This window comes from Chiloscyllium punctatum, chromosome 3, assembly GCF_047496795.1.
Source record: "Chiloscyllium punctatum isolate Juve2018m chromosome 3, sChiPun1.3, whole genome shotgun sequence".
NCBI lineage: Eukaryota > Metazoa > Chordata > Chondrichthyes > Orectolobiformes > Hemiscylliidae > Chiloscyllium > Chiloscyllium punctatum.
Genome location: NC_092741.1, coordinates 39893096 through 39916455, shown reverse-complemented (window position 1 = coordinate 39916455; position 23360 = coordinate 39893096). Strand labels below are relative to the sequence as shown.

General features: G+C 44.1%; 1 protein-coding gene across 1 annotated transcript in view; it reads left to right on the top strand.

Annotated features, from left to right (window-relative positions):
* Window positions 1–23360, top strand: part of slc16a10 (solute carrier family 16 member 10) — a 131918-nt gene that overhangs the window by 56811 nt on the left and 51747 nt on the right. Inside the window, exons 2-3 of the mRNA XM_072551842.1 lie at window positions 17096–17240; window positions 21106–21532. Of these exons, the coding sequence (XP_072407943.1) occupies window positions 17096–17240; window positions 21106–21532 (572 nt within the window). The remainder of the gene's footprint in view (window positions 1–17095; window positions 17241–21105; window positions 21533–23360) is intronic.

Here is a 23360-nt window from a genome sequence, read left to right as displayed (position 1 = left end):
TTTTTTACAGTATGGAAACAGCCCCTTTGGCCCAATACATCCACACTTGACCCTCTGAAGAGTAACCTACCCAGACCCATTCCCCCTGACTAATGCACCTAACATTTTGGGCAATTTGCCATAGCCAATTCATCTAACTTGCATATCTTTGGACAGTGGGAGGAAACCAGAGCACCCAGAGGAAACCCACGTAGACACTGAGAGAATGTGCAAATTCCACACAGTCGCTCGAGACACGAATTCAACCCTAACCACTGAACAGCCACTGTGCACCCAGTTTGGATTATTCCTGGTGCCATGAGCTAGTGAGGGTGGGAATAGGAAGCTGGAGCAGATGAATCCGTGGCTGAGAAGCTGGTGCAAGGAGAAGGAATCACATTTTTGGATCATTGGAAACTCTTTTTGGGGTAGAAGTGACCTATATAAGAAGGACAGATTGCACCTGAATTGGAAGGAGACTAATATACTTGGGGGACATTTGCTAAAGCTGCTTGGGTGGATTTAAGGGGGAGCAGGGAGATGGTGAGAAAAGGGGTCAGTCTGAGACTGGCACAGTTGGGGGAAAAAGGAGCAGGGCAAGGATTTCCATCATTATCCTGATGAAGGGCTTATGCTCAAAACATCAACTCTCCTGCTCCTCAGATGCTGCCTGACTGGCTGTGCTTTTCCAGCACCATACTTTTCGACTCTGATCTCCAGCATCTGCAGTCCTCACTTTTTCTCCATGTGTTTGAAAAGGCAAGGACTGACTAGGGATAATCAACATGTTCCTGTGCACGGGAAATTATTTTATTAACTTGATTGAGTTTTTTGAAGACAGAGCAGTGGATGTGATCTATATGAACTTCAGTAAGGCAGTATTTGATGAGGTTCTGCGTGGTAGTCTAGTTAGCAAGGTTAGATCTCATGGAATACAGGGAGAACTAGCCATTTGGATACAGGACTGACTCAATGGTAGAAGACCGAAGGTGGTGATCGAGGGTTGCTTTTTGGATTGGAGGCCTGTGACCAGTGGTGTGCCACAAGACCACTGCTTTTTGTCATTTAATATAATTGGCGTGAGTATAGGAGGTATAGTTAGTAAGTTTGCAGATGACACCAAAATTGGTGTGGTGGACAGCCAAGAAGATTACCTCATAGTGCAATGGGACATGGATCAGATGTTCCAATGGACTGAGGAGTGGCAGATGGAGTTTAATTTAGATAAATGTGAGGTGCTGCAGTTTGGAAACTCCAATCAGGGCAGGACTTGGACTCTTAGTGGGAAGGTCCTGGGAGCTGTTGCTGAATAAAGATCCTTTAGAGTGCAGATATGTAGTTCCTTGAAAATGGAATCACAGGTAGATAGGATAGTGAAGGCAGCGTTTGTCTGCTTGCTTTTATCGGTCAGTGCTATGGAAGGTCATGATGCGGCTGTACAGGACATTGGTTAGGCCACTTTTGAAATATTGCATGCAATTCTGGTCTAGCTGCTATGGGAAGGATGTTGTGAAACTTGAAAGGGTTCAGAAAAGATTTACAAGGATGTTGCCAGAGTTGGAGGGTTTGAGCTATAGGGAGAGGCTGAATAGGCTGGGGTTATTTTCTGTGGAGTGTTGGAGGCACGGCAAAGGTGAATAATCAGGTGTTTTTCCTCTGGGTGGGGGTGTCCAAAATTAGAGGTCAAAGGCTTAAGATGTGATGGGAAAGGTCTGAAAGGCAACTTTTTCACAGATGGTGGTGAGTGTATGGAACAAGTGGCCAGAGGAGGTGGTAGAGGCTGGTGCAATTACAGCGTTCAAAAGGCATCTGGATGGGTGCATGCATGGGAAGGGATTAGAGGGGTATAGGCCAAATGCCGGTAAATGGGAGTAGATATATTTAGGGCATCTGGTCGGCAAGGACGAGTTGGACTGAAGAGTCTGTTTCCATGCTGTACAGCTCCATGACTAAGTGGTGAAAATGAGCGGCTGTGGTTAACTTTTTGTCTCTGAAGTTAATTTCCTCATCCAAAGGCTTGTTCCCAGATCCTAAGGATGTTCTTCTCCGTGGTACTCGAGAGCACTGAGGCACTGTCAGGTGCCAATTCTTGGGTGAAACTTTTTAAACTTCATTCTGTGAACAAACTTACTGCCATGTTTCTTACATTATATCTTAACTTTTAGGCATCAGAGGTACAAATCTTTCTATTCCCACTGAAGCTATCAGACCAGCTGAGCTTGCCCAGCACTTTTAGTTTTACATTAGGGCAGCACGGTAGCTCAGTGTTTAGTGCTGCTGCCTCACAGCACCAGGGTCCCAGGTTTGATTCCAGCCTCGGGTGACTGTCTGTGTTTAGGGTATAGGTTTGCTCGCTGAGCTGTAGGTTTGATATCCAGATGTTTCATTACCTGGCTAGGTAACATCATCAGTGGCAACCGTGAAGTGAAGTGAAGCTGTTGTCTCCTGCTTTCTATTTATGTTTGTCCTGGATGGGGTTTGTGGTGATGTCCTTTCTTGTTTGTTTTCTGAGGGGTTGATAGATGGTATCTAGATCTGTCTGTTTGTTTATGGCATTGTGGTTGGAGTGCCAGGCCTCTAGGAATTCTCTGGCATGTCTTTGCAACAACCTTCACAAACCTTGCAAAAAACTGTGTCTGTGTGGAGTTTGCACATTCTCCTTGTGTCTGCGTAGGTTTCCTCTGGGTGCTCCGGTTTCCTCCCACAGTCAAAAATGTGCATTTCAAGTGTATTGGCCATGCTAAGTTTCCCATAGTGTTAGGTGCATTAGTCAGAGGGAAGTGAGTCTGGGTGGGTTAGTCTTTGGAGGGTTGGTGTGGACTTGTTGGTACGAAGGACCTGTTTCCACACTGTAGGGAATCTAACCTAATCTAATATCAGAAGTACTTACTTGGAGTTCTCAAATTTTTGAGATGCCCTGAACTTATGAAAGGTCTGGTAGAAATTGAATTTATATTTCTTTATGTAGCCTTGCCAGTCTTTTTGTAACATTTGCCATATTCTTTGTATTAGATCTCAAAACAAAGTCCCTTTTCTCTATCCACCCACCCTACCCATACCTGTACCCGTCATCCACTTCCTCCTGCCTTTTGTTGTACACTCTTGCTGTCTTGCTCGCGCCTCCCTGGGCCCAGGTACTTGGCAGCAGAGGTGGCAGTGTGTGGGGATTCTGGGTACCTGAGTGTTCACTACCACAGAAAGCTGTGGAAGCTAGGTTGTTGAGTGAATTTAAGACTGAGATAGGTTCTTGATGGTCAAGGGTATGGGGAGAAGGCAGGAGAATGGGGATGAGAAACTTATGGTGGAGCAGACTCGATGGGTTGAATGACCTAATTTCTGCTCCTATGTCTTACGGTCTTCTGAAGTGAGGGATGGACTTTGTGGCTTTGTTTTTCTGGAAGTGAGGACTTGTGGCAGAGGTCGAGGAGTGATCTGGGCGTTTCCTTTCCTTTTGACTGTTTCTTCTGTTTCTGCTTCTGTTTTTAATCCAGCCCTTTGTATTCTACAATGGCACCAGAGAATGGTGACTCAAGTACATGTGAGAATAAAAATCTAAAGCACCAAATAAGCCTTTTATATTTCATCCTTTTTCCTCGTGTCTTGTTCAATTAGAATGATAAAAAATAAAACTCTTTTCAGTAAAGCATATGACAAATTATTAAACCAAATTAGATGAGTGGTCTTGTGAAAAATCATAATGTCGATTCAAGAAAAGCAATCTGCTGTCAAGATTACCATTTAACTACTGAATAGCTTTTAGTACTCCCACAGTGAACAATTAAGGGAATCCTTTTGCTGATTTGTTTTCAGCAATCTCTCTGGACTAAAGATTCTTGGTTTTGTTCCAGTTAGCTTTACTACATTAGAGTTTTTCTTTCTTTAATGTTTCTTACTGGGTTTAAATATGTGGCCTTTGTCTAAATGTGCGTGTGTGTGCACACGTGTGTTTATGGCAATGTTAGAAGACACTGTGGAGTAAAAATTGTTAAAACTTTGACTGGATATTTAGAATGGATGATGCTACAGTTTTCTCCCTCTGTCTTCCTCATGACATCAGGAGTTTTCAAGGTTACCATGCTTGATGACTCCTTACTCACTTTTCTATCAATGATAAAAATCACAACACCAGGTTGTAGTCCAACAAGATGAATTGGAAGCACACTAGCTTTCGGAGCGACGCTCCTCCATCAGGTGATAGTACCTATGAAGGAGCATCGCTCCGAAAGCTAGTATGCTTCCAATTAAACCTGTTGGACTGTAACCTGGTGTTCCGTGATTTTTAACTTTGTACACCCCAGTCCAACACTGGCATCTCCAAATCATTCTATCAATTAGATTGACTGACTGAGCTCAAGTTTCTGTGATTTAAGGAAGATATTGGCTGTTACCTTTCATGGTAGAGTGCTTTACAGTGCAGGTGACCCATGCTTTGATCCGATGATATCACCAATGAAGCTGCTTGGCTATTTGTTTGGGATTATAGCTAGGACACTTTTTTTTTCAAAGTTAACATGCAGATTGTCTTCCTTTTACTCATGCGATGGCTGCGTAAGTTGCATTCTGATGTTTCTTGACTGAGTTTTCAGTCTTTCTGACTATATTTGGAGATATTTTGTGATGCTAGCTTTATATCTGTGTCACAAAGTTGGTGTGTAAAAGTGGCAAAATTGTAAAATGAATTGAAAAGCAATGTGTGGTCCCTTTTGAAAAGATTGTGCTTTGTCTATGCTTGGAAGTTTGCAAGCATTGTGCAGAGAGCCCCAAAATTGAAACAAGTGTATGAAAAAACTCTTCAGTTAGCAGGCTCAAGGAACATCTTTACCCAGGCAACAGTTTTTAAATTCAGCTAATTAATTTGAAAAGGCACTTGGAGATTAAGGACCAATTAACTTCACATCTGTTGGTTTGGACTATCTCCAACCAATCCGATTGTAAAGTTATTATGTCATCACTAGTATAAAAGATGCGGGAATTTGAAAATTAGAGAGAGCCACCTGAAGGGGAGAGAGCGAAGTGTCATCTGTGAAAGAAATACCGGGCTCTGAAGAAATCTTTACAAGAAAGCTCTTTTAAAAATGCATTATCTACCTACAAAGGTAGAGGGCATGTTTAGTAAATATTCTCGATGCCAGAAAACAAGTGAAGAGGAGTTTTGATCAGAAGAATACAATGGAGAGGCATTTGGAACAGAATAATTAGAGAAAACATCCCCGACAGCAAAATCTGTGGCAAGAAAGTGGACCATTCGGAGGATCCATTCTGTGTGAACATAGAGAGACTAAGCTTTAATTTATTGTTTTCTTCTTAATTGGATTTATATAAGTGGGTTCTGTGTTATTGAAACAGCATATAAATAGAATTTAAGTTGGAAAATAGGTAGTAGCTAGGGAATAATTGTTCAGTTTGTTAGGAATTCTGTTAGTTTGTTCACTGTTTGAGTTAGATAAATAAAATTGTTACTTGCTAATTATAAGACTGAAAGGATTTCACTTCATTTAATCATGCCTTCATAACATTGGTGGGTGAGAGAGAGGTTCTCCCCCTTGTCACACTGCTTTATCAGATTGAGGTGAGGTGTTTCAGTTTTAATTTTCGGAGGGGTGTTGACCTCCACTCTGTAACACTTGTGTTTTGTCCCTTCTGGGCTACAGTTATTTGGAACTCTTGGTAACCTGTTGAGTTCATATGTCTGACGGTTTTATGTCAATAGCATTTTACAGCTTTTTTGGAGTTTATTTTCCAAGTGTTGTGACCTAACTTTCCTTAGCCAAGTATAGGTTATCACATTTTTCTATGGTGAAATGCATTTGAAAGTTGTACACGCTTTCCAAAACGTTATCACTGGATTGTGTTATTAAATTGATACAAAATGAATGAGTTCAATTTCCATACTGGCTGAGGTTACCATCAAGGGCTCTCCTTGCCACAGTTATACAGGGCCTCGGTGAGGTCACACCATGAGTATTGTGTGCAGTTTTGGCCTCATAGTCTGAGGAAGGGCATTATTGCTATTGATAGAGTCCAGTGAAGGTTCACCAGACTGATTCCAGGATGGCAGGGCTGACATATGAGAAAAGACTGGATCACCAGGACTTATATTTACTGGAATTTAGAATGACGGCGATCTCATAGACACATAAGAACCTAATGGGAGGGCACGGACAGGCTAGATGCAGGAGGAAAGACCCTGATATTGGGCAAGTCCAGAATCAGGAGTCTCAGCCTAAGAATAAGGGGTGAGCAATTCAGGACTGTGATGAGGAAGAACTTCTCAACTCAGTTGTGAACCTGTAGAATTCTGTCCTACAGGATGCTGTTGCAGCCAGTTCATTAGACATATTCAAGAGGGAGCTGGACATGGCCCTTGTGGCTAAAGGAATCAAAGGATATTGAGAGACTTGCAGAATGGAATACTGAGATTGCATGATCAGCCACGATCATATTGAATGGTAATGCATGCTCTAAGGGTCGAATGACCTACTCCCATTTTCTGTTTGTTTCCTTCTCAACTTCTGCCCTCGCTGGAGGCACAGTGACCCTCGGGTTAAACTACCATCAGTTGCTTCTCTCTCTCTCTCTAGTGAGAGAGCAGCTCCATGGCTTGGTAAGACTATGACGACTTTATTCAACACTAGGCCCCCAGATTTTTAAAATTTTGGAACAATGAGTGAGGGTATTATTGTAAGGATAGCTGGTGAAAATTGTGGAACACTGGAACATGACCTTCACTGAAAAGTTAAATTGGGTTGAATTGTATTTAGGAAGAAGCAGGCCTATGCATGACTTATACAAGACGGCCTTTGAATGGGTGATACATGAGCTGATTAACTTTAAAGATGGTTGTGGTATTGGTTATGTTACAGGACTAATAATCTAAGTTCAAAAACCTACCATGCCATGTTGGCAATTTTAATTCTACTTCTAAAAGAAATTTTGGAAGAAAGTGGCAACACCTCTTGGACCTGTATATGTCAAACAGTAAATTTGCAAAAGGTACCACCACAAAACAACAACATCTGATGATCACTTCAAATGTGGCATTTTTGGACCTGCTTCTCATAGATTAGTCAAATGCATCAGATGAAGCTCCCCAATCTGCAACACCACCTTCCTGTGCAGCTGGAAGGATGTTGAATTGAATTGAATTGAATTGATTGTCACGTGTACTGAGGCACAGTGAAAAGCTTTGTCTGCGAGCAATACAGGCAGATCAAATAGGTAGCATAGATAAGTAAATAATAGGTAAACAGTGGCAAAAACAAAAATACACAGGTACAAGCGAATGTGAAGAGTTTGAGTCCATTCAATATTCTAACAACAGTAGGGTAGAAACTGTTTTGAAACTGGCTGGTGCGTGTGTTCAGGGTTCTGTACCTTCTCAGCGATGGTAGAGGTTGTAGAAAAACATTGCCAGGGTGGGATGGATCTTTAAGAATGCTGGCGGTCTTTCCTTCACAGCGGGCCTGGTAGATGGATTCTATAGATGGGAGGTTAGCCTTTGTGATTGTCCGGGCTGAGTTCACCACTCTCTGTAACCATCTCTGATCTTGAATGGTACAGTTGCCATACCAGGTAGTGATACATCCAGACAGAATGCTCTTGATGACACGCCTGTAAAAGTTGACAAGGGTATTCACCGTCCTGTTAAATTTCCTCAACTGCCTGAGGAAGAAGAGACGTTGGGCCTTTGTAACCAGTGCGTCCATGTGCAAGAGTCCAAGAAAGCTTGTTGTGGATGACCGCTCCCAGGCACTTGACACTCCACTCATTCCACCTCCTGAGCTGTTAATGTGTAGGGGGGCATGAGTAACATCCCACTGATAATCAATAATGAGTTCCTTGGTTTTACTGGCATTGAGAGCTAGGTTGTTCTCAGTGCACCATTTTTTTCCAGGTCTTCCACCTTCCGTCTGTAGTCTGTTTTGTCGCCATATGAGATTTGACCAACTATGGTGGTGTCATCAGGGAACTTGTAAATGGCTTTAGTCTGGTATTTGGCAACACAGTCATGGGCAAACAGTGAGTACAGTAGGGGGCTGAGTACGCACCCCTGGGGGGGGCAACCGGTGTTGAGTGTTAGTGAGGATGAAATATTGCCCCCAATCTTCACTGACTGTGGCCTGTGGGTCAGGAAACTGAGGATCCAGTTGCGGAGAGTGGGGCTTAGTCTGAGATCACTAAGTTTAGTAATCAGTCTCGAGGGGATAATAGTGTTGAAGGCTGAACTGTAGGCAATGAGTAGGATTCTTGTAGCTGTTCTTGGTGTCAAGATGTTCTAGGGAGGAGTGAAGGGCAAGTGATATGGCATCAGATGTGGATTGGTTGGTCCATGTGGAGTGGATCAAGAGTAGTGGGAAGGCTGGAGTTGACTAATGCCATGACCAGTGTCCAGATTAGAGTGGTGCTGGAAAAACCGTGACCAGCCTTTCAAAGCACTTCATGATCACAGAAATTAGGGCAACTGGACGGTTGTCATTGAGCCATGCTGCATGAGCCTTCTTAGGCACAGGGATGATGTTGACCCTCTTGAAACAGGCAGGGACAGTGGCCTGCTGCAGGGAGAGGTTGAAGATGTTCGAGAAGACCTCTGCCAGTTGATCTGCACATGCTGAGTGCATGGCCTGGTATTCTGTCTGGTCCCATCGCTTTCCTTGGATTCCCATGAAGGAAAACTGATCTGACCTCTGTAGTGACTGTTGGGATAGGGTCGTCAGGGCGTGTCTGAATAGGTGTTACCTCGCCACTGAAATTCTGCTCAAAGTGAGCATAGAAGGTGTTGAGATGATCTGGGAGGGATGTCATCATCTGCTATCTTGCACTGTCTCCTTTTAGAACCTGTGATGTCATTCAGTCCTTGCCATAGTTGCCGGGTGTCTGTCTGGGTCTCTAGTTTGTCTTGGTTGTCTTAATGGCTCTGTGAAGGTCATATTTGGATTCCTTATATTTGAGTGGGTCTCCTGATCTGAAGGCCTCACGCCTGGTTTTTAGCAGGTTCTGTATTACCTGATTCATCCAGGGTTTCCTGTTGGGGAACACCCAGATTGACTTCCTCAGTATGCAGTTCTCCACACACTTGCTGATAAAGTCTGTGACGGTGGTGGTGTACTTGTCCAAGGTACCTGTGGATTGTTTGAACGTGGCCCAATCAGCTGATTCCAGACAGCACTGGAGTTGATCCTCTGCCTCCTCCGACCAGCATTGGACCTGTGTCCATGAGGGGGTCTCCTGCTTGAGCTTTTGCCTGTAAGCCAGGAGAAGGAACATGGCACTGTGGTCAGAGTTCCCGAAATGAGGGTGGGGAAGGAGCGGTAGGCATCTTTCACGGTGATGTAGCAGTGGTCTAAAATGTTTGGGCCCCTGGTGGGACAGGTAATGTTCTGGTGGTACTTGGGCAACACCTTCCTTAGATGTTGATGGGAATTTGTAGTATTAGTGGAAGTAACCACACAGTTATCAGATTGCAGTTTGTTTTCTCAAAAGAAACAACAATTGATACACTGCCATTCTTTTCAGAGAGAGAAACTGTGTCCTTGCATAGCGTGGCTCCCATTCTGCACCAATGCAACTTGATTCTGAACTGCCCTGTGACATGGCTGAGGCAGCTACTTTCTGTATCAGGCTCTTGACATTCCAGTGATATTGCTGAGAGGAGTCCTGTTTTGCCAGGGCACTGAGTACTAGTCTGTGTTCTTCTGGGATCTTTTGCATCCTCTTGAAAGAATGAAGGAGTCCTCGATTTGGCATCTCATCTGAAAGAGGGCACCTCCGACAGCGCAGCATTCCCTCGGCACTGGAATAAAGTCAACATGCTGTGGACGCTGGAAATCTTCAACCAGCACAGAGGCTGCTGGAGAAACTCAGCAGGTCTGGCAGCAACTGCGGAGAGGGAAACTAGTTGCTGTTTTGAGTCTGGTGTGACTCTCTTCAGAACTCCAGTACTGCACTTGATAGTCATGTTTTGTCTCTTGACATGCCAGAAACAGGGCTTTCATGTCCTGTTGTGTGCAAGTGGAAGACAGAGGGGTGTGTACACCCACAACATGAAAATATTTGTCTTTGATTACCAGGAAAATCCCTCAAGTGGCATGGTGCTATAAATGATTAATCTGATGTTCTAATAAAGATGGAAAAGCAAACAGTGGTGTTATTTACACGTGGAATTGGTCTTTCATGGATTACATTCCACAGCAGCTGACTGTAATGTGTTGCTCTGCATTCTTAAGATATACTCCAAAGGGCGGACTGGCTGGCTGACTGACTGAGTGCCACAGGCACTTTCCCAAGAACCTATCGCCAATACCACCTCCTGGCTGACAGCGCCTTTTTATTTTCCCCACTGAGTGCACTCCATTGTCATCGTCATCACTCCCCTGCCTTGGATAATGAAGTGTGGTTACAAGAGAGAGTTTAATCATAAAACTTATCAGAAAGCTGTTGAAAGGGTTCAGAAAAGATTTACAAGGATGTTGTCAGGGTTGGAGGATTTGAGCTATAGGGAGAGGCTGAACAGGCTGGGGCTGTTTTCCCTGGAGCGTTAGAGGCTGAAGGGTGACCTTTTATAGAAGTTTACAAAATTGAGGGGCATAAGATAAATAGACAAAGTCTTTTCCCTGGAGTGGGGGAGTCCAGAACTAGAGGGCATAGGTTTAGGATGAGAGGGGAAAGATATAAATGAGACCCAAGGGGCAGCTTTTTCACACAGGGTGGGGTGTGTGTGTGTGGAGTGAGCTCCAGAGGAAGTGGTGGAGGCTGGTACAATTGCAACATTTAAAAGGCATTTGGATGGGTATATGAATAGGAAGGGTTTGGAGGGATATGGGCCGGGTGCTGGCAGGTGGGACTAGATTGGGTTGGGATATCTGGTCGGCATGGACGGGTTGGACCAAATGGTCTGTTTCTGTGCTGTACATCTCTATGACACTCTAACTGCGGATGGTGGAGATGTGAAAGGAAAAACAAACAAAGTGCTGGAGAAACTTGGCAGGTTTGTCAGTATCTATGTTTTAACATCAACACTTCCTTCCATGTCTGTTACACACCTCCAGCCCCTGCCAGGTGCAGTCATGAAATGGGTTGCTTTCAACTACTCATAGCCCCGATTGCGTCCTGTCCACCTTCACGTTTTCCCTGGCCTGTTATCAACAATCCCACCTCCTTTTGTTACTCAGGCTGTCTCGCTGTTTGCACTCACTATCCTCTCTCCCCTCTTTTTTCCCCCCCCTCCCCCCCCACCCCCATCTTCAGTATGAATACCACGTTTTCTTGGCAGCTGTCAGTTCTCAAGAAAATCACAGGATCTGAAACATTAACCCTGCATCTCTATCCACTGATGCTGCTAAACTTGCTGAGTTTCTCCAGTAATTTCTGGTTTTGTCTGTGTGTGTGCGTGTTTGATTTCCAGCATCTGCAGCACTTTGCTTTCATTTGCCTCCCTTTGTCTGTGATTCTGGGGTGATGTCAGGAGATGTTGTAATGATTTTGATTTATGAAAACAATCCAGGGGGTCACTCCTCTTTCACCCCTCTCCTCACCCCTGTCAAACCCCTGATTTGCAAACAAAAGTACAAAATAAACACATGCAAACAAATAACTCTGAATGCTGGAAATCTGAAAAATCCTATTTTCTCGGCTTCACTTAAACCATTCCTGTGAATCAATGCAAAGCTGAAAAAAGATGTCTGGGCTGTTTGACTTTGTTGCCACACCCAACTCCTCCTGGTTCTGCAGTCACCCTCCACCCTCAACATCTCCTCGACACTTTAACCCCGTAAACCATCCTGTTCCTGACTGGAAAATCTAAAAGAAAACTAGTTGCCAATTCCCTCCCTCCCGCAAAGTCCCACAGCTCTTTCTCTCCTTTTTGCTGTTTGAGGTTTATTTTATTGCAGTTATGTGTACTTGAGTACAGTGAAAAGCTTTGTTTTGCTAGCAGTACAGGCAGATCGTGGCAAGTGTGGACATACATATCACTGGATGCTTAGACATTAGTGAAACTTACAAGGTTACACTGTGCACAGGAGGTGCACAGAGCAAGGTGAACATTAACATGATCAACATTATTTGAAGTTAGAGTCTATTCGTTAGTCTAATAATGGCAGGGAAGAAGCTGTTTTTGAACCTGTCGGTGCAAGTGTTCAAGTTTCTGTACCTTCTGCCTTATGGAAGAGGTTGTAGGAGAGCATTACTGGGGTGGAAGGGGTCTTTGATGTTGGCAACCTTTCCACGGCAACGAAAGTGTCAATGGAGTTGCTGAATGGTAGGTTAGCTTCTGTGATGGTCTGTGATTCTGTGGTTTCTCTCCATTCTGGCCAGAGCAGTTGCTGTACCAGGGTGTTTATGCACTTGGATAGAGTGCTTTCTGGGGTACAATTGTAAGGTTGATGACAAATGGGCTGATTCATTTGGAGTGTAACTGCTACTACATTTCAATAGTAACCTTTACCTTCCCAGCCTTGAGACTTTTTGATAACATGCTGTGCAAAGTTTCCTTTTAAAATCACTTTGCCAAATATCACGGGACTTGGCGAATCTCCTTCATGTCAATCTAATCAAACCTTAGCCATGGACTTTGGAGTTGGAATTATTTGAAAACTGACCCAAGGTAACTTCTCAAAATCCAGGAAGTTGCCAGACATTTTACTTCAATATTTAGTACAACTTGTATCTGAGCTTTGCTGATGGAATTGTAGGTACATTTTGTTTCCTGGTACACATAGCGTTTACACAAAGTGTGTTTTTTTTTTAGATTAGATTACTTAGTGTGGAAACAGGCCCTTCAGCCCAACAAGTCCACACCGCCCCGCCGAAGCGTAACCCACCCATACCCCTACATCTACATCTACCCCTTACCTAACACTACGGGCAATTTAGCATAGCCAATTCACCTGACCTGCACATCTTTGGAGTGTGGGAGGAAACCGGAGCACCCGGAGGAAACCCACGCAGACACGGGGAGAACGTGCAAACTCCACACAGTCAGTCGCCTGAGGCGGGAATTGAACCTGGGTCTCTGGCGCTGTGAGGCAGCAGTGCTAACCACTGTGCCACCGTGCCGCCCTTTTGTTTTGCATTCTGTTTGCGCCTGGCGGTGTATTGAACAGATTCTGAAATGGAGCAGCCCCACAATTCTGTTTTTTTTTAAGAAAAAAATCGTCAGAGGCTGGTGAAATCTTGCAGCAAAGCAGTTGGCTTTGGTTCTTATTTATTAGAAAATTGCTTTTGACAGACTTTTGAGTTTATGAAGCATGTTACTCATGAAATCAATATAGGGGAGTTGATGGATGTGGTATATTTTAAGTTTCAGAATGATTTTGATAATGATGCCCACAGGAAGTTGTTTAGCAAAATGAGTGCTGTTATGGACCCCTCCAAACCTTTCAAGAAGGTAGCACAGACCCTAACTTTGCTAAGCAAGTGTAAAGTGTGTACTCTAGCAGATAATCAGCTGGTCAAACCACTTGGTTTTAAACAAAACAGTATTTATTTACAAGATCACCGAATGAAACACATAGAACAGAAAACAGGATACTAAATAACTTATCCTATCCGAAAACCCAACAGATCATCCCATTTAATGATGCTGTTCCATAATACTTGCAACAATCCACAAAAGGTAAAATCAAACACATTCTTACAGGATTTAAGTCACAGAGAGAGGACTAACCTGAGCTTGTTTCTGAATTCTAACAACTACTGCTTTTAAATAAAAAAACAGAAAAGCTGAGCTGGGAGAACTGGCCACTCCACTTCCATTTTTTCCAAAACTTGAAACTCTTCTGCCTGAGGCAGTATCCGTTAGATATAAACAAAATGACCCTAAAACCCAGCCTAACTCAGACTTTTTAGAAACTCTGTGATTTTACGACCTCCGGAAGAAATAAAACCCAAGGACAACCTAACCTTGTGAAAGAAGCAGCTTTGCCACACTGCACAGGGATAGGATGTAATGTTCTGGCATGGAAAATAAGATTGTTCTGAAGAAGGGTCACTGGACTTGAAATATTAACTCTGATTTCTCTTCACAGATGCTGCCAGAACTGCTGAGTTTTCCCAGCAATTTCTGCTTTTATTTCAGATTTCTATCATCTGCAGTTATTGAGTTTTTTTTTGTTTTGGTGTGAATCAGTGACCAAAAACCTTCTCCCATTTGCAGACTGAGTGTAGTGGGGTTCCTCAAGGGATAGTACTTGGGTCCCAGATATTCACATTATTTATGTGTTCTTGATTTGGATGTGGGGACCAAACGTATTATTCCCAATTTTGCTGATGTGAGGAAGATGTTTTCTGAAGGATTTTGAAAGGCTTATTGATTGGGCAAGAGCATGGCATTTGGAATATAATGTGGAAAAATACAAAGATATCCATTCTCTTCATTTTCACCTGATGCATCTCAGACTTTCACCTCCCTTCCTTGACCTCGCTGTTGCCATTTCTAAGAAAAGCGTTCTTCACCAATATCCAGTATGAACCTCTTGATTCTCTGTTATCTCGACTACAATCCTGCCAGGACACCGTTCCATTCTCCCAGTTTCTCCATCTCTGTCACATCAGTTTGAATGATGCCACCTTCCACCAGGCTGCCTCCACCACAATGCATTTTGTTTTTCTTCTCCAAGGATCCCCACACTCCCAGTGTGGTTAACAAGGCCTTCAGCCATGTCTGACCCATGTCCTGCATGACTGACCTCACCCCTTCCATACCTTCCCAAAACAGCAATAGGGTTCCCCTTGTCCTCACTTTTCAGCCATCAACCACCACCCCCAGAAGGATCCCACCAGTAACCATACCCTTCCCTTCACTGTTAGTATTCTGGGGACCTTCCTCCTGTGACACCCTGGTACATGCTTCCTCACTTTTCCATGTAATCGCAAAAAACGTAATACTTGCCCATTGACTTCCTCCTTCCTCACTGTCAAAGGCATTCAACAAATCCTCCAGATGAAGCAGAGTTCCTTTTGTACTACTTTGATTTTAATCTACTGTCGTCACTACTCACAGCACGGTCTCTTTTTTTATATGGGTGAGACCAAACACCTGAGGTGGGGTGTTTACTTTTGTGGATCAGCTTTGCTCTGTCTGTAGGAATGACCCTGACCTCCCAGTTGTTTGACACTTCAATACGTCACCTTGCTCTCATGTGAACATTTCTGTCCTGGGCCTGCTACAATGTACCAATGAAGAACCGTGTAAGCATGAGGGGCAATGCTGCATTTTTCACTTGGGTACTTTTTAATATGTATTCATTTATTTATGTATTTATTTATTGTTATGTGTAGTTTTTTACAAAATGGAGTAAACAGCCTTGAGGTCTGAACATTTTGAATTCAATATCTTTAGAAACTGACTGCTCAATAACCACCCTCCACGTTTTTCTTACATCCCCACCCCGCCCCACTTCCCCACAGCCGTGTCTTCTTTGTACCTTGTTATCTCTGTACTTACCATCCAGGACTAATTCTCTCCCATTCACACTGCACACCTCCTGTTGTAGCCCTAGTCCTTACCTGGGTTGGGAGTCTGGGTTTGAAGCTAGTGCTCATAATAGTACCGCAGTGAAGTGCAACCTGTTTCAACTCCTAGCTCCTGTTTATCTTTACCAGTCTTCACTCATGCCCAAAGCCAATGGGAGGGAGTTTCTGGCTGATGGATAAAAGTGGAGCTGTGTGAAGCTAGAGCCAGCCATGGCATTCTGAGGAATTGTCCCAAGTGGTCAACCTAGCGGAGGGAAATTGTGCTCGGGGATAAACTAGGGATGAGGATGTTAGCCGAGCTGTGAGGTTGATTTGCAGACTTTTTGTCCACTGTCTAGGTAAAATTTTCAGTACTTTTTCAGCGTCCTATGAAGTGCTGCTGCACTGTCTTGTCTGGAACTTATTTGGTTCCGTTCCTGCTGCTTCCAGTTGCCAGTTCTGGCCACAACAACGAACAACCAGAGCAGCAGGAACCTGAACCAAGTAAATTCCAGAAGACACAGTACAGCAGCACTTCACAGGAGGCTCCAAAGCACTGAAGATGTCACCTGGATGGGGTTGAAATGTCTGCAAATCAACTTCCCAGCTCTGCCAACGTTTCCACAACTACAACAGGCATCCTAGCTACAGATCATGACACACACCTTGTAATCCTAGGGATGGGTTTAGCTTCCAACCCTTTTCTTAAACCATTTTGTGGCTAAGAAGACCTGGGAAGGGAATGCTCAAGTTAGATTTCTGGGGCTAGGAAGGACTATCTTTAAAGTTAATGAAGAGTGAGTTTGGACAATTGCAAAACACCAGTTTTGATAAAGGGTTACTGAACCCAAAACATTACCAATGATTTTTCGCCATAGAGGCTGTCAGACTTGATGAGCTTTGTCAGCAATTTCTGCTTTATTTTTTCCCCTGTAAAACTGGCATTTCACTTGAATGCCCAGCTCACATGTTCCCAACACACTCTTACACAACCTAAATTCAAAATCCTCATCTTCGTCCACACGTATCTCAAGGAACACAAAAATATAATGGTGTGAATGATGGAAGCTTGAAGTAAAAACAAACTTCTGGTGCAGTGAGTGGAATGAGGTTGGCCAGAGGCATCTCATTGAGCACGGGTTCCCTGATTGGGGCTGTTAACCTGGGCCAGGGAGTCCTGGCTGACAGATGAACAGGATTGTGGGGATGGTCTCTCCTTGCCCTATCGCTATAACTTTCTCCAGTCTCCCATACTTGTGTGTACTCTTTACCCATTTAATTTTGCATCGTCTGTTAGACCTTCAGTAATTGAATCTTCTACCAACTTGGTTATGTTTTCTGGTAACATCTTCACTTTTCAACTGTTCATCCAATTAGCCCTTTTGACATTTCTTTTAAACAATGATTGCCTGTACTCTCGTATTGGAAGCTGTCTTTTGTGACCTCAAAGGCAAGACATAATTTGTAGGTTATAGATGGAAGTTAAATTGGGCTTACCTTCATTTCTTGGGGACTGCTGTAACCATAAATGTATTTTAAAAATAATTTGGAAGAATTGATAATGTCAGATATTGTGATGCCGCGAGATGGAGACCCTAGAAGTCACAGGTAAAAGCACTCATTACATTCTGTGCAAAACATAATGTGATATCCCCTCTCTCCACAGCATGGGTAGGTTCATTGTCCATGGGAATGATCTTCTTCTGCTCTCCCATCGTGAGCGTTTTTACAGACTTGTATGGATGCAGGAAAACTGCAACGGTTGGCGCTGCTGTGGCTTTTGTTGGTCTTGTTGCAAGTTCATTTGTCAAGTGAGTTTTCAGCTGCATGCTTCAAGTGTTACATCATGTTGACTGTCATTTTTTTTTCTCTCCTACAAATCTCTTGCAGTTATCCTTGTTAAGCAAATACTTTTTGTTGCATTTCTAAAATTGACTGGTTCACTTGTGCGTTACAAGGTGCACGGGGCAGCATGGTGGCTTAGTGATTAGCACTGCGGGTTTGACTCCAGCCTCAGTTGACTGTCTGTGTCGAGTTTGCACATTCTCCCCGTGTCTGCGTGGGATTCCTACAGGTGCTCCGGTTTCCTCCCACAGTCCAAAGATGCGCAGGTTAGGTGAATTGGCCATGCTAAATTGCTCATTGTCCAGGGATGTATAGGATAATAAGGTTGGAGAATTGGCTGGGTTACTCTTTGGAGGGTCAGTGTGGACTTGTTGGGCCGAACGGCCTGTTTCCACACAGGGATTCTATGAAATTGAAGTAAGGAAACCTAACGAGGAACATTTATCTTTTATTTATTTTGGTTCAGAGTGGAGTTGTATTTACTCCCCAACCCTGCAGAAGAATATTCTAAACCCTCATCCCCACAAATCCATCTCCTTAATTAAAAGCAGAAAAATGCTAGAAATACACATCAGGTCAGGCAGCATTTGAGGAGAAAGGAAAAGAGTCTGTGGTCAATGGAGTTCTCATAAAGGATCCTGACCTGAAATGGTAAATCTGTTTCACTCCATCTAGATGCTGCCTGATTTGCTAAGCATTTCCAACTGAAATAACTCCACAGAGGCTGTATTCCAAAACCAAATCATCCAACATGCACACAACATGGACTCTGACCAGCGAGCCCCAGAGCCAATCCCTGACAATCCAGTTTATATATACTTATTTTCGTCATCAACCTGTTTAGAGATGTTATTACACACACCTCTGGGACAGGTGGGACTTGAACCCCAGTCTCTTGGTTAATGGGTAGGGACTCTATCTCTCCACCACAAGAGGGCCCCAATCCAGCATCTGGCATTTAACTGAAGCCCCCCAGAACATTATCTGGGTCTTTGAATTAACTTTTCCCTAGGGTCATCCCCCTCCCCCACGATCCTGTTCATCTTTTTTTCTTTCGTTTTCTTTTGAACATGTGACACTCCTGTTTTTTCTCCCACACTACTGCCTAACTGCGGTAGTGCTTATTTATTCCCCCGCACCCATGGTGCGTGTGTGTATAGGTGTGAGACACAGAGACACAAGGTGCACGAATCTTTATTCAGTTTCCACCACCAGGAAGAAAGGAAACACCCGAGTGACCAGTGACAAGCAGTGTCCTTCACTTCAAAGGGCAATGCTGTGTGATCAAACAGTGAAGGGGAGGGCAGGGATTAAACCAAAATAGAGTTGGAGGGGGAAATAATATACTCCACTCCCTGCAGCACCCACCTCTCCCTGAACAACTCCAGGGTGTCGGTGGACACCGCGTGCTCCTTTTCCAGAGACACCCGGGCTCTAATGTAACCCCAGAAGAGGGGCAGGCAGTCGGCCCTAACAACCCCCTCCACGGCCCGCTTCCTGGACCTGTTCATGGCCACTTTGGCCAGGCCCAGGAGCAGACCCATGAGGAGGTCTTCAGACCTGTCATCCTTCGTACTGGGTGCCCGAAGATCAGGAGCGTGGGACTGAAGTGCAACCAAAAGCAGAGGAGGAGGTTTTTAAGAAAATCAAAAAGGGAGTGCAAACGCCCACACCCAATATATACATGGTCCACGGACTCCACGGCGCCACAGAACAAGCAGTTGGACTGGGAGTCTGTGAGCCACCACAATCTGCGGTTGCAGGGGACCACTGCGTGCAGCACCCTCCACCCCAGATCCCCGAGAGAAAGGGGGAGGACTCTCGCGTAGAGAGCCCTCCACTGGGGATCCCCACTGCCCAGTGGCAAATGGGCACGCCAAGGCATGTCTGGACGGTGGATGAGGGAGAAGAGGTGGACGGTGTGCAGCAGCAGTCGACACAAAGCCTGCCTTTTTACGTTCTTAAAAGGGACAAAATTAAAATTCCGGAGGCAGCTCAGGTTGTGGGGTACAGGCTCCCGTGGGAAGTATGGGTCCTTGGGGCCAATGTGAAATTCCATCCGGGCTGGGGTGAGCGTGGACGGGATCCCACCGCACACCTGAGCATCCTCCACTGGTGCACTACGTCTGGTCCGAGCACTGCCATTTTAAGGCATCAGATGGCGGTGGCCACATACTGGATGTTTACCGCTGCCCTACTCGCTATGTCGTGTGGCGGCACCCAGCACGTCCCCACCCCTGGTCGCCCTCGCCACCAAGGCCCTCCCCTCCGAAAGCCACTCAATCCCGTGAGTACGGAGGTGCAGATTCCTGAGCAACGGCTCCCTGATGACAGCCGCTACTCCTGCTGGAGGGTAGGCGCAACCCGATTCGACTATGTCCCAGACAGTGATCAGGTCTCACGATCCTGTTCATTTTTATTAAACAATTACAAAGCACAGTTTACGAAAAACAGTTAACATTTACAGCTGTATACAACAGCAATTTTACAAGGGAGAGGAGCAGCAAAGCCAGGCCCCTAACCCTACTGTTCAACCAGATTACAGGGAGATGAGGACAAACCTCAAATCCCAGTTCTACATATGACAAGACAGCAACAATGACATTTTTACATAAACAGTGCATACAATACAGACCCAGCAAGCCCCCATCCCTCCCACCTACGATCCTGTTCATCTGTCAGCCAGGGCTCCCTGATTGGCCCAGGTTAACGGCCCCAATCAGTGAACTCGTGCTCAATGAGATGCATCTGGCCAGCCTTGTTCCACTCACTGACCAGCATTTTCTGTTTTTACTTCAAATTTCCATCATCCACACCATTTATGTTTTTGTGGTCCTGTCATTTTTCTCCCCCTGTATTTCTGAGGTAGAGGAATGCACTTTCTAAACGCTTCTCAAAAAGACAAAAATGATTAATGCAGAAGCTGTTCTTGTATGGTCCTTAGGTCTATCCAGTTCAATGCTCAGCCTTCTCCCATCGTTAAAACTGGCCTAACCAAACTTCTAGACACCTCTTTTGGCTGTGACTGAGTGTGATAGTGCACTATCAGCCTCATCTTCTTAACAGTGTTTAACACTGTCCTCCTCCTTAATGCCTTATCCAGCTCATTTGGACTGTCCTTCATGACTTGTCCAATCATTGGTATCAGTTTCAGAACATGGACGATGTGAATGTTTGGCTGTGCTGCATGTTTGTTTGATACTGAGTTGCATTCACCCCTGTGAAGAAAGGACATAAACAGCTTCTTCCCTGTCCGATTAAAATCAGTGATTCAGCTCCACTTCAGGCAGGCAAGGAGCCTACATTAATGCTGCTCTACCAGCCTCCATGCAGGAAGATTGTTACTGAGTCAGACTGGGGGTAAAAGGGAACTGTGGAGCAAGGAGTTCAGTCAGAGGCAAGACTTATTCAGCTGCTTGAGATTTATTTATTTTGAAAGGTCTGGAGTCACTGTTCCTTCAGTAGAAGCTGCACACTTTTTTTTTTAAACGCAGCTGTTGACTTCTCGGTTGAACAGTGTGGTGCTGGAAAAGCACAGCAGGCCAGGCAGCATCTGAGAACCAGGAGAATCGGCGTTTCGGGCATGAGACTTCCGTCAAATTCTCTGTAGTTTTTAAATTATATAAATGCTTAAAAGTAAGACGGGGAATACGGTGCATTGTGTGTTTTGTGTATGTTTGTGTGCAATTTCAAAGCTGACTTACAACTCATCAGGTTGTTTTCTACTTTTGTTTTCTCTCTCCTCCTCTTCTTTCCAACCCCTCCACCACCACCACCACCACCACCACCACCCTCTGTTACTTCCCACCATCCAATTTGTGTTAAATGCAGATCTCTAGAGCCCATGTATTTTACCTATGGAATCGTATTTGGCTGTGGTTCTTCGTTTGCCTACCAACCGTCTCTGGTGATTTTGGGACACTATTTCAAGCAGCGCTTGGGACTGGTGAATGGGATTGTCACTGCTGGCAGCAGTGTTTTCACAATCGTTTTGCCCTTGCTCTTAAAACAGTTGCTGCCAAAGATTGGGCTCAGCCATACATTACGTGTCCTCAGTGCCTTCATGTTTGTGCTCTTTCTGGTTGGATTTACTTATAAACCCCTCATGCCAGAGAACCAACACAGTAACTCGTCAAAGAAAAAAGTGAACATAAAAACAATTTTCAATGTGAAGATTTGGAAATTCCTTGGATATCGCATCTGGGCTTTTGGAATCCCAACAGCACTCTTTGGATACTTTGTGCCTTATGTTCATCTTGTAAGTATTTCCTATTTCCTTACAACACAATCAATTTGTATTTATATCGCATCTTTTAATCATTCTAAAACATGCCAGGCTGCTGCACAAACATGTTAACAAAGCCAAAAATATAAGTTTGTGGTTCTGCAGAATCTGGTACTACCATGGACAGCAGAGAGTGATGGACTGAACTGATTTATTGTCATTTGCTTTCTGTCGGTCCAACAGAGCAGTTTAATTTTCTAAAGTCCAGGGGATTTTTTTGGATGCCCCGTTTGTATTGAGTCTATTCTTCTTGAGGTCAGAGTTAATGTTTAGGGTCCAGTGACCCTTCCTCAGAACTGAGGAAAGGTCACAGGACCTGAAATGTTAACTCTGATTTCACAGATGCTGCCAGGCCAACTGAGCTTTTCCAGCAACTTCTGCCTTTGTTTCTGATTTACAGCATCTGCAGTTTTTTTCGGGTTTTATCAACAATCTGGTGAAGTAAAACCTATGTTTCTGTTTTTCCCAACTACATCTATGTCCAGCGATTTTTGGTTCTTTTATTTGATTATGTCACAGAATTACAATTCCTACCGTCTGGTTCCTTTGCATATTATCTGGTGGGAGAGGTGAGAGTTGAACATGTGAAAAGCTGAATATGTATTGCGACAGTCTGATAGGCAAATTGAATACTTTACAATTACGTTTGTAAGTGACTGGGGAAAGGCAGGTATCCAGGACTAGTGACATGATTGGTACTGGATTGATATCTTTGTTGCTAACAAAGTCCCCAATACATGCAGTGATGACCATATAGATATTGATTTTTTACAAAATTATCAAAATAGTACAAAATAGTGTATTCCGCTTTACAATATAATAGCAACTCTAATATAAAATTAAGAAAACCAACTACTAATCTATTCTACAAACTACCAAAACACAAAATAGGATATCATACATTACTAACAATAACAAAAAAAGGTGAAAAGAAAATAAGTAAATAAATAATTAGATACATATTCAAAATAGATTTATATCCAGTCATAACAAAACCCATATTTATACGGGATTCTTCCTTCCGGGAGCCCCCGAACCAGCCAGAACCATCCCTGCGGCTAAGCAAAGGCCCTGAACAAACACGGCTGCCATGTTCTGTAAACAAATTCTGTTTTTTAGTGCACCATATTCGTAGGGAAGTCAAGGGTGATATATTTCATTACTATCCTATGCCAATTTGAAAGTCCTGGGGGACCTTCGGATACCCAATTCACTAAGGTGTTTATCCTCTCACAAAAGCAAAGGATGGTGAATAACTTCCTCCTGTATGCATCCAGAGAGGAGAAATTTGGGGAGCCCAAAAGTAGAGACACTGGGTCCAACCCAATCTCCATACCCAAAAGTTTTGCTAGAGATATCTCCTGTTTGAGAGATCTGTTGGATGGGGAGGTCATGATGTCCTTCGAACAGCTGCATCAGAAGTTTGGACTGCCTAGCAAGGACCTTTTTCGATGTCCCAGTATCTGCAGATCTTATGACATGTCCACAGACAATGTGTGAGGGTACCAACTTCTATTTTACATTTAGGGCACATTGGGGATGCTCCTGCCTTGAACTTTGCAAGTCGCCCTGGTGCCATGTGAGCCCTATGAAGTACCTTCAGCTGAATAGCCTGAGTTCTATTATAGATAGAGATCTTCATGGCATTTTCCCAGACATCCTCCACGTCTCTAAGGAGATTTCCATCCCCAATTCTTGACTCCAGGTTTTATATAACCGTTCCATGTCCTTTGATACCTTATTACATAGTTAGTGGTATAGAGTACTGACCAAGGGCGAACCCATTGGCTGGAGCACTCTC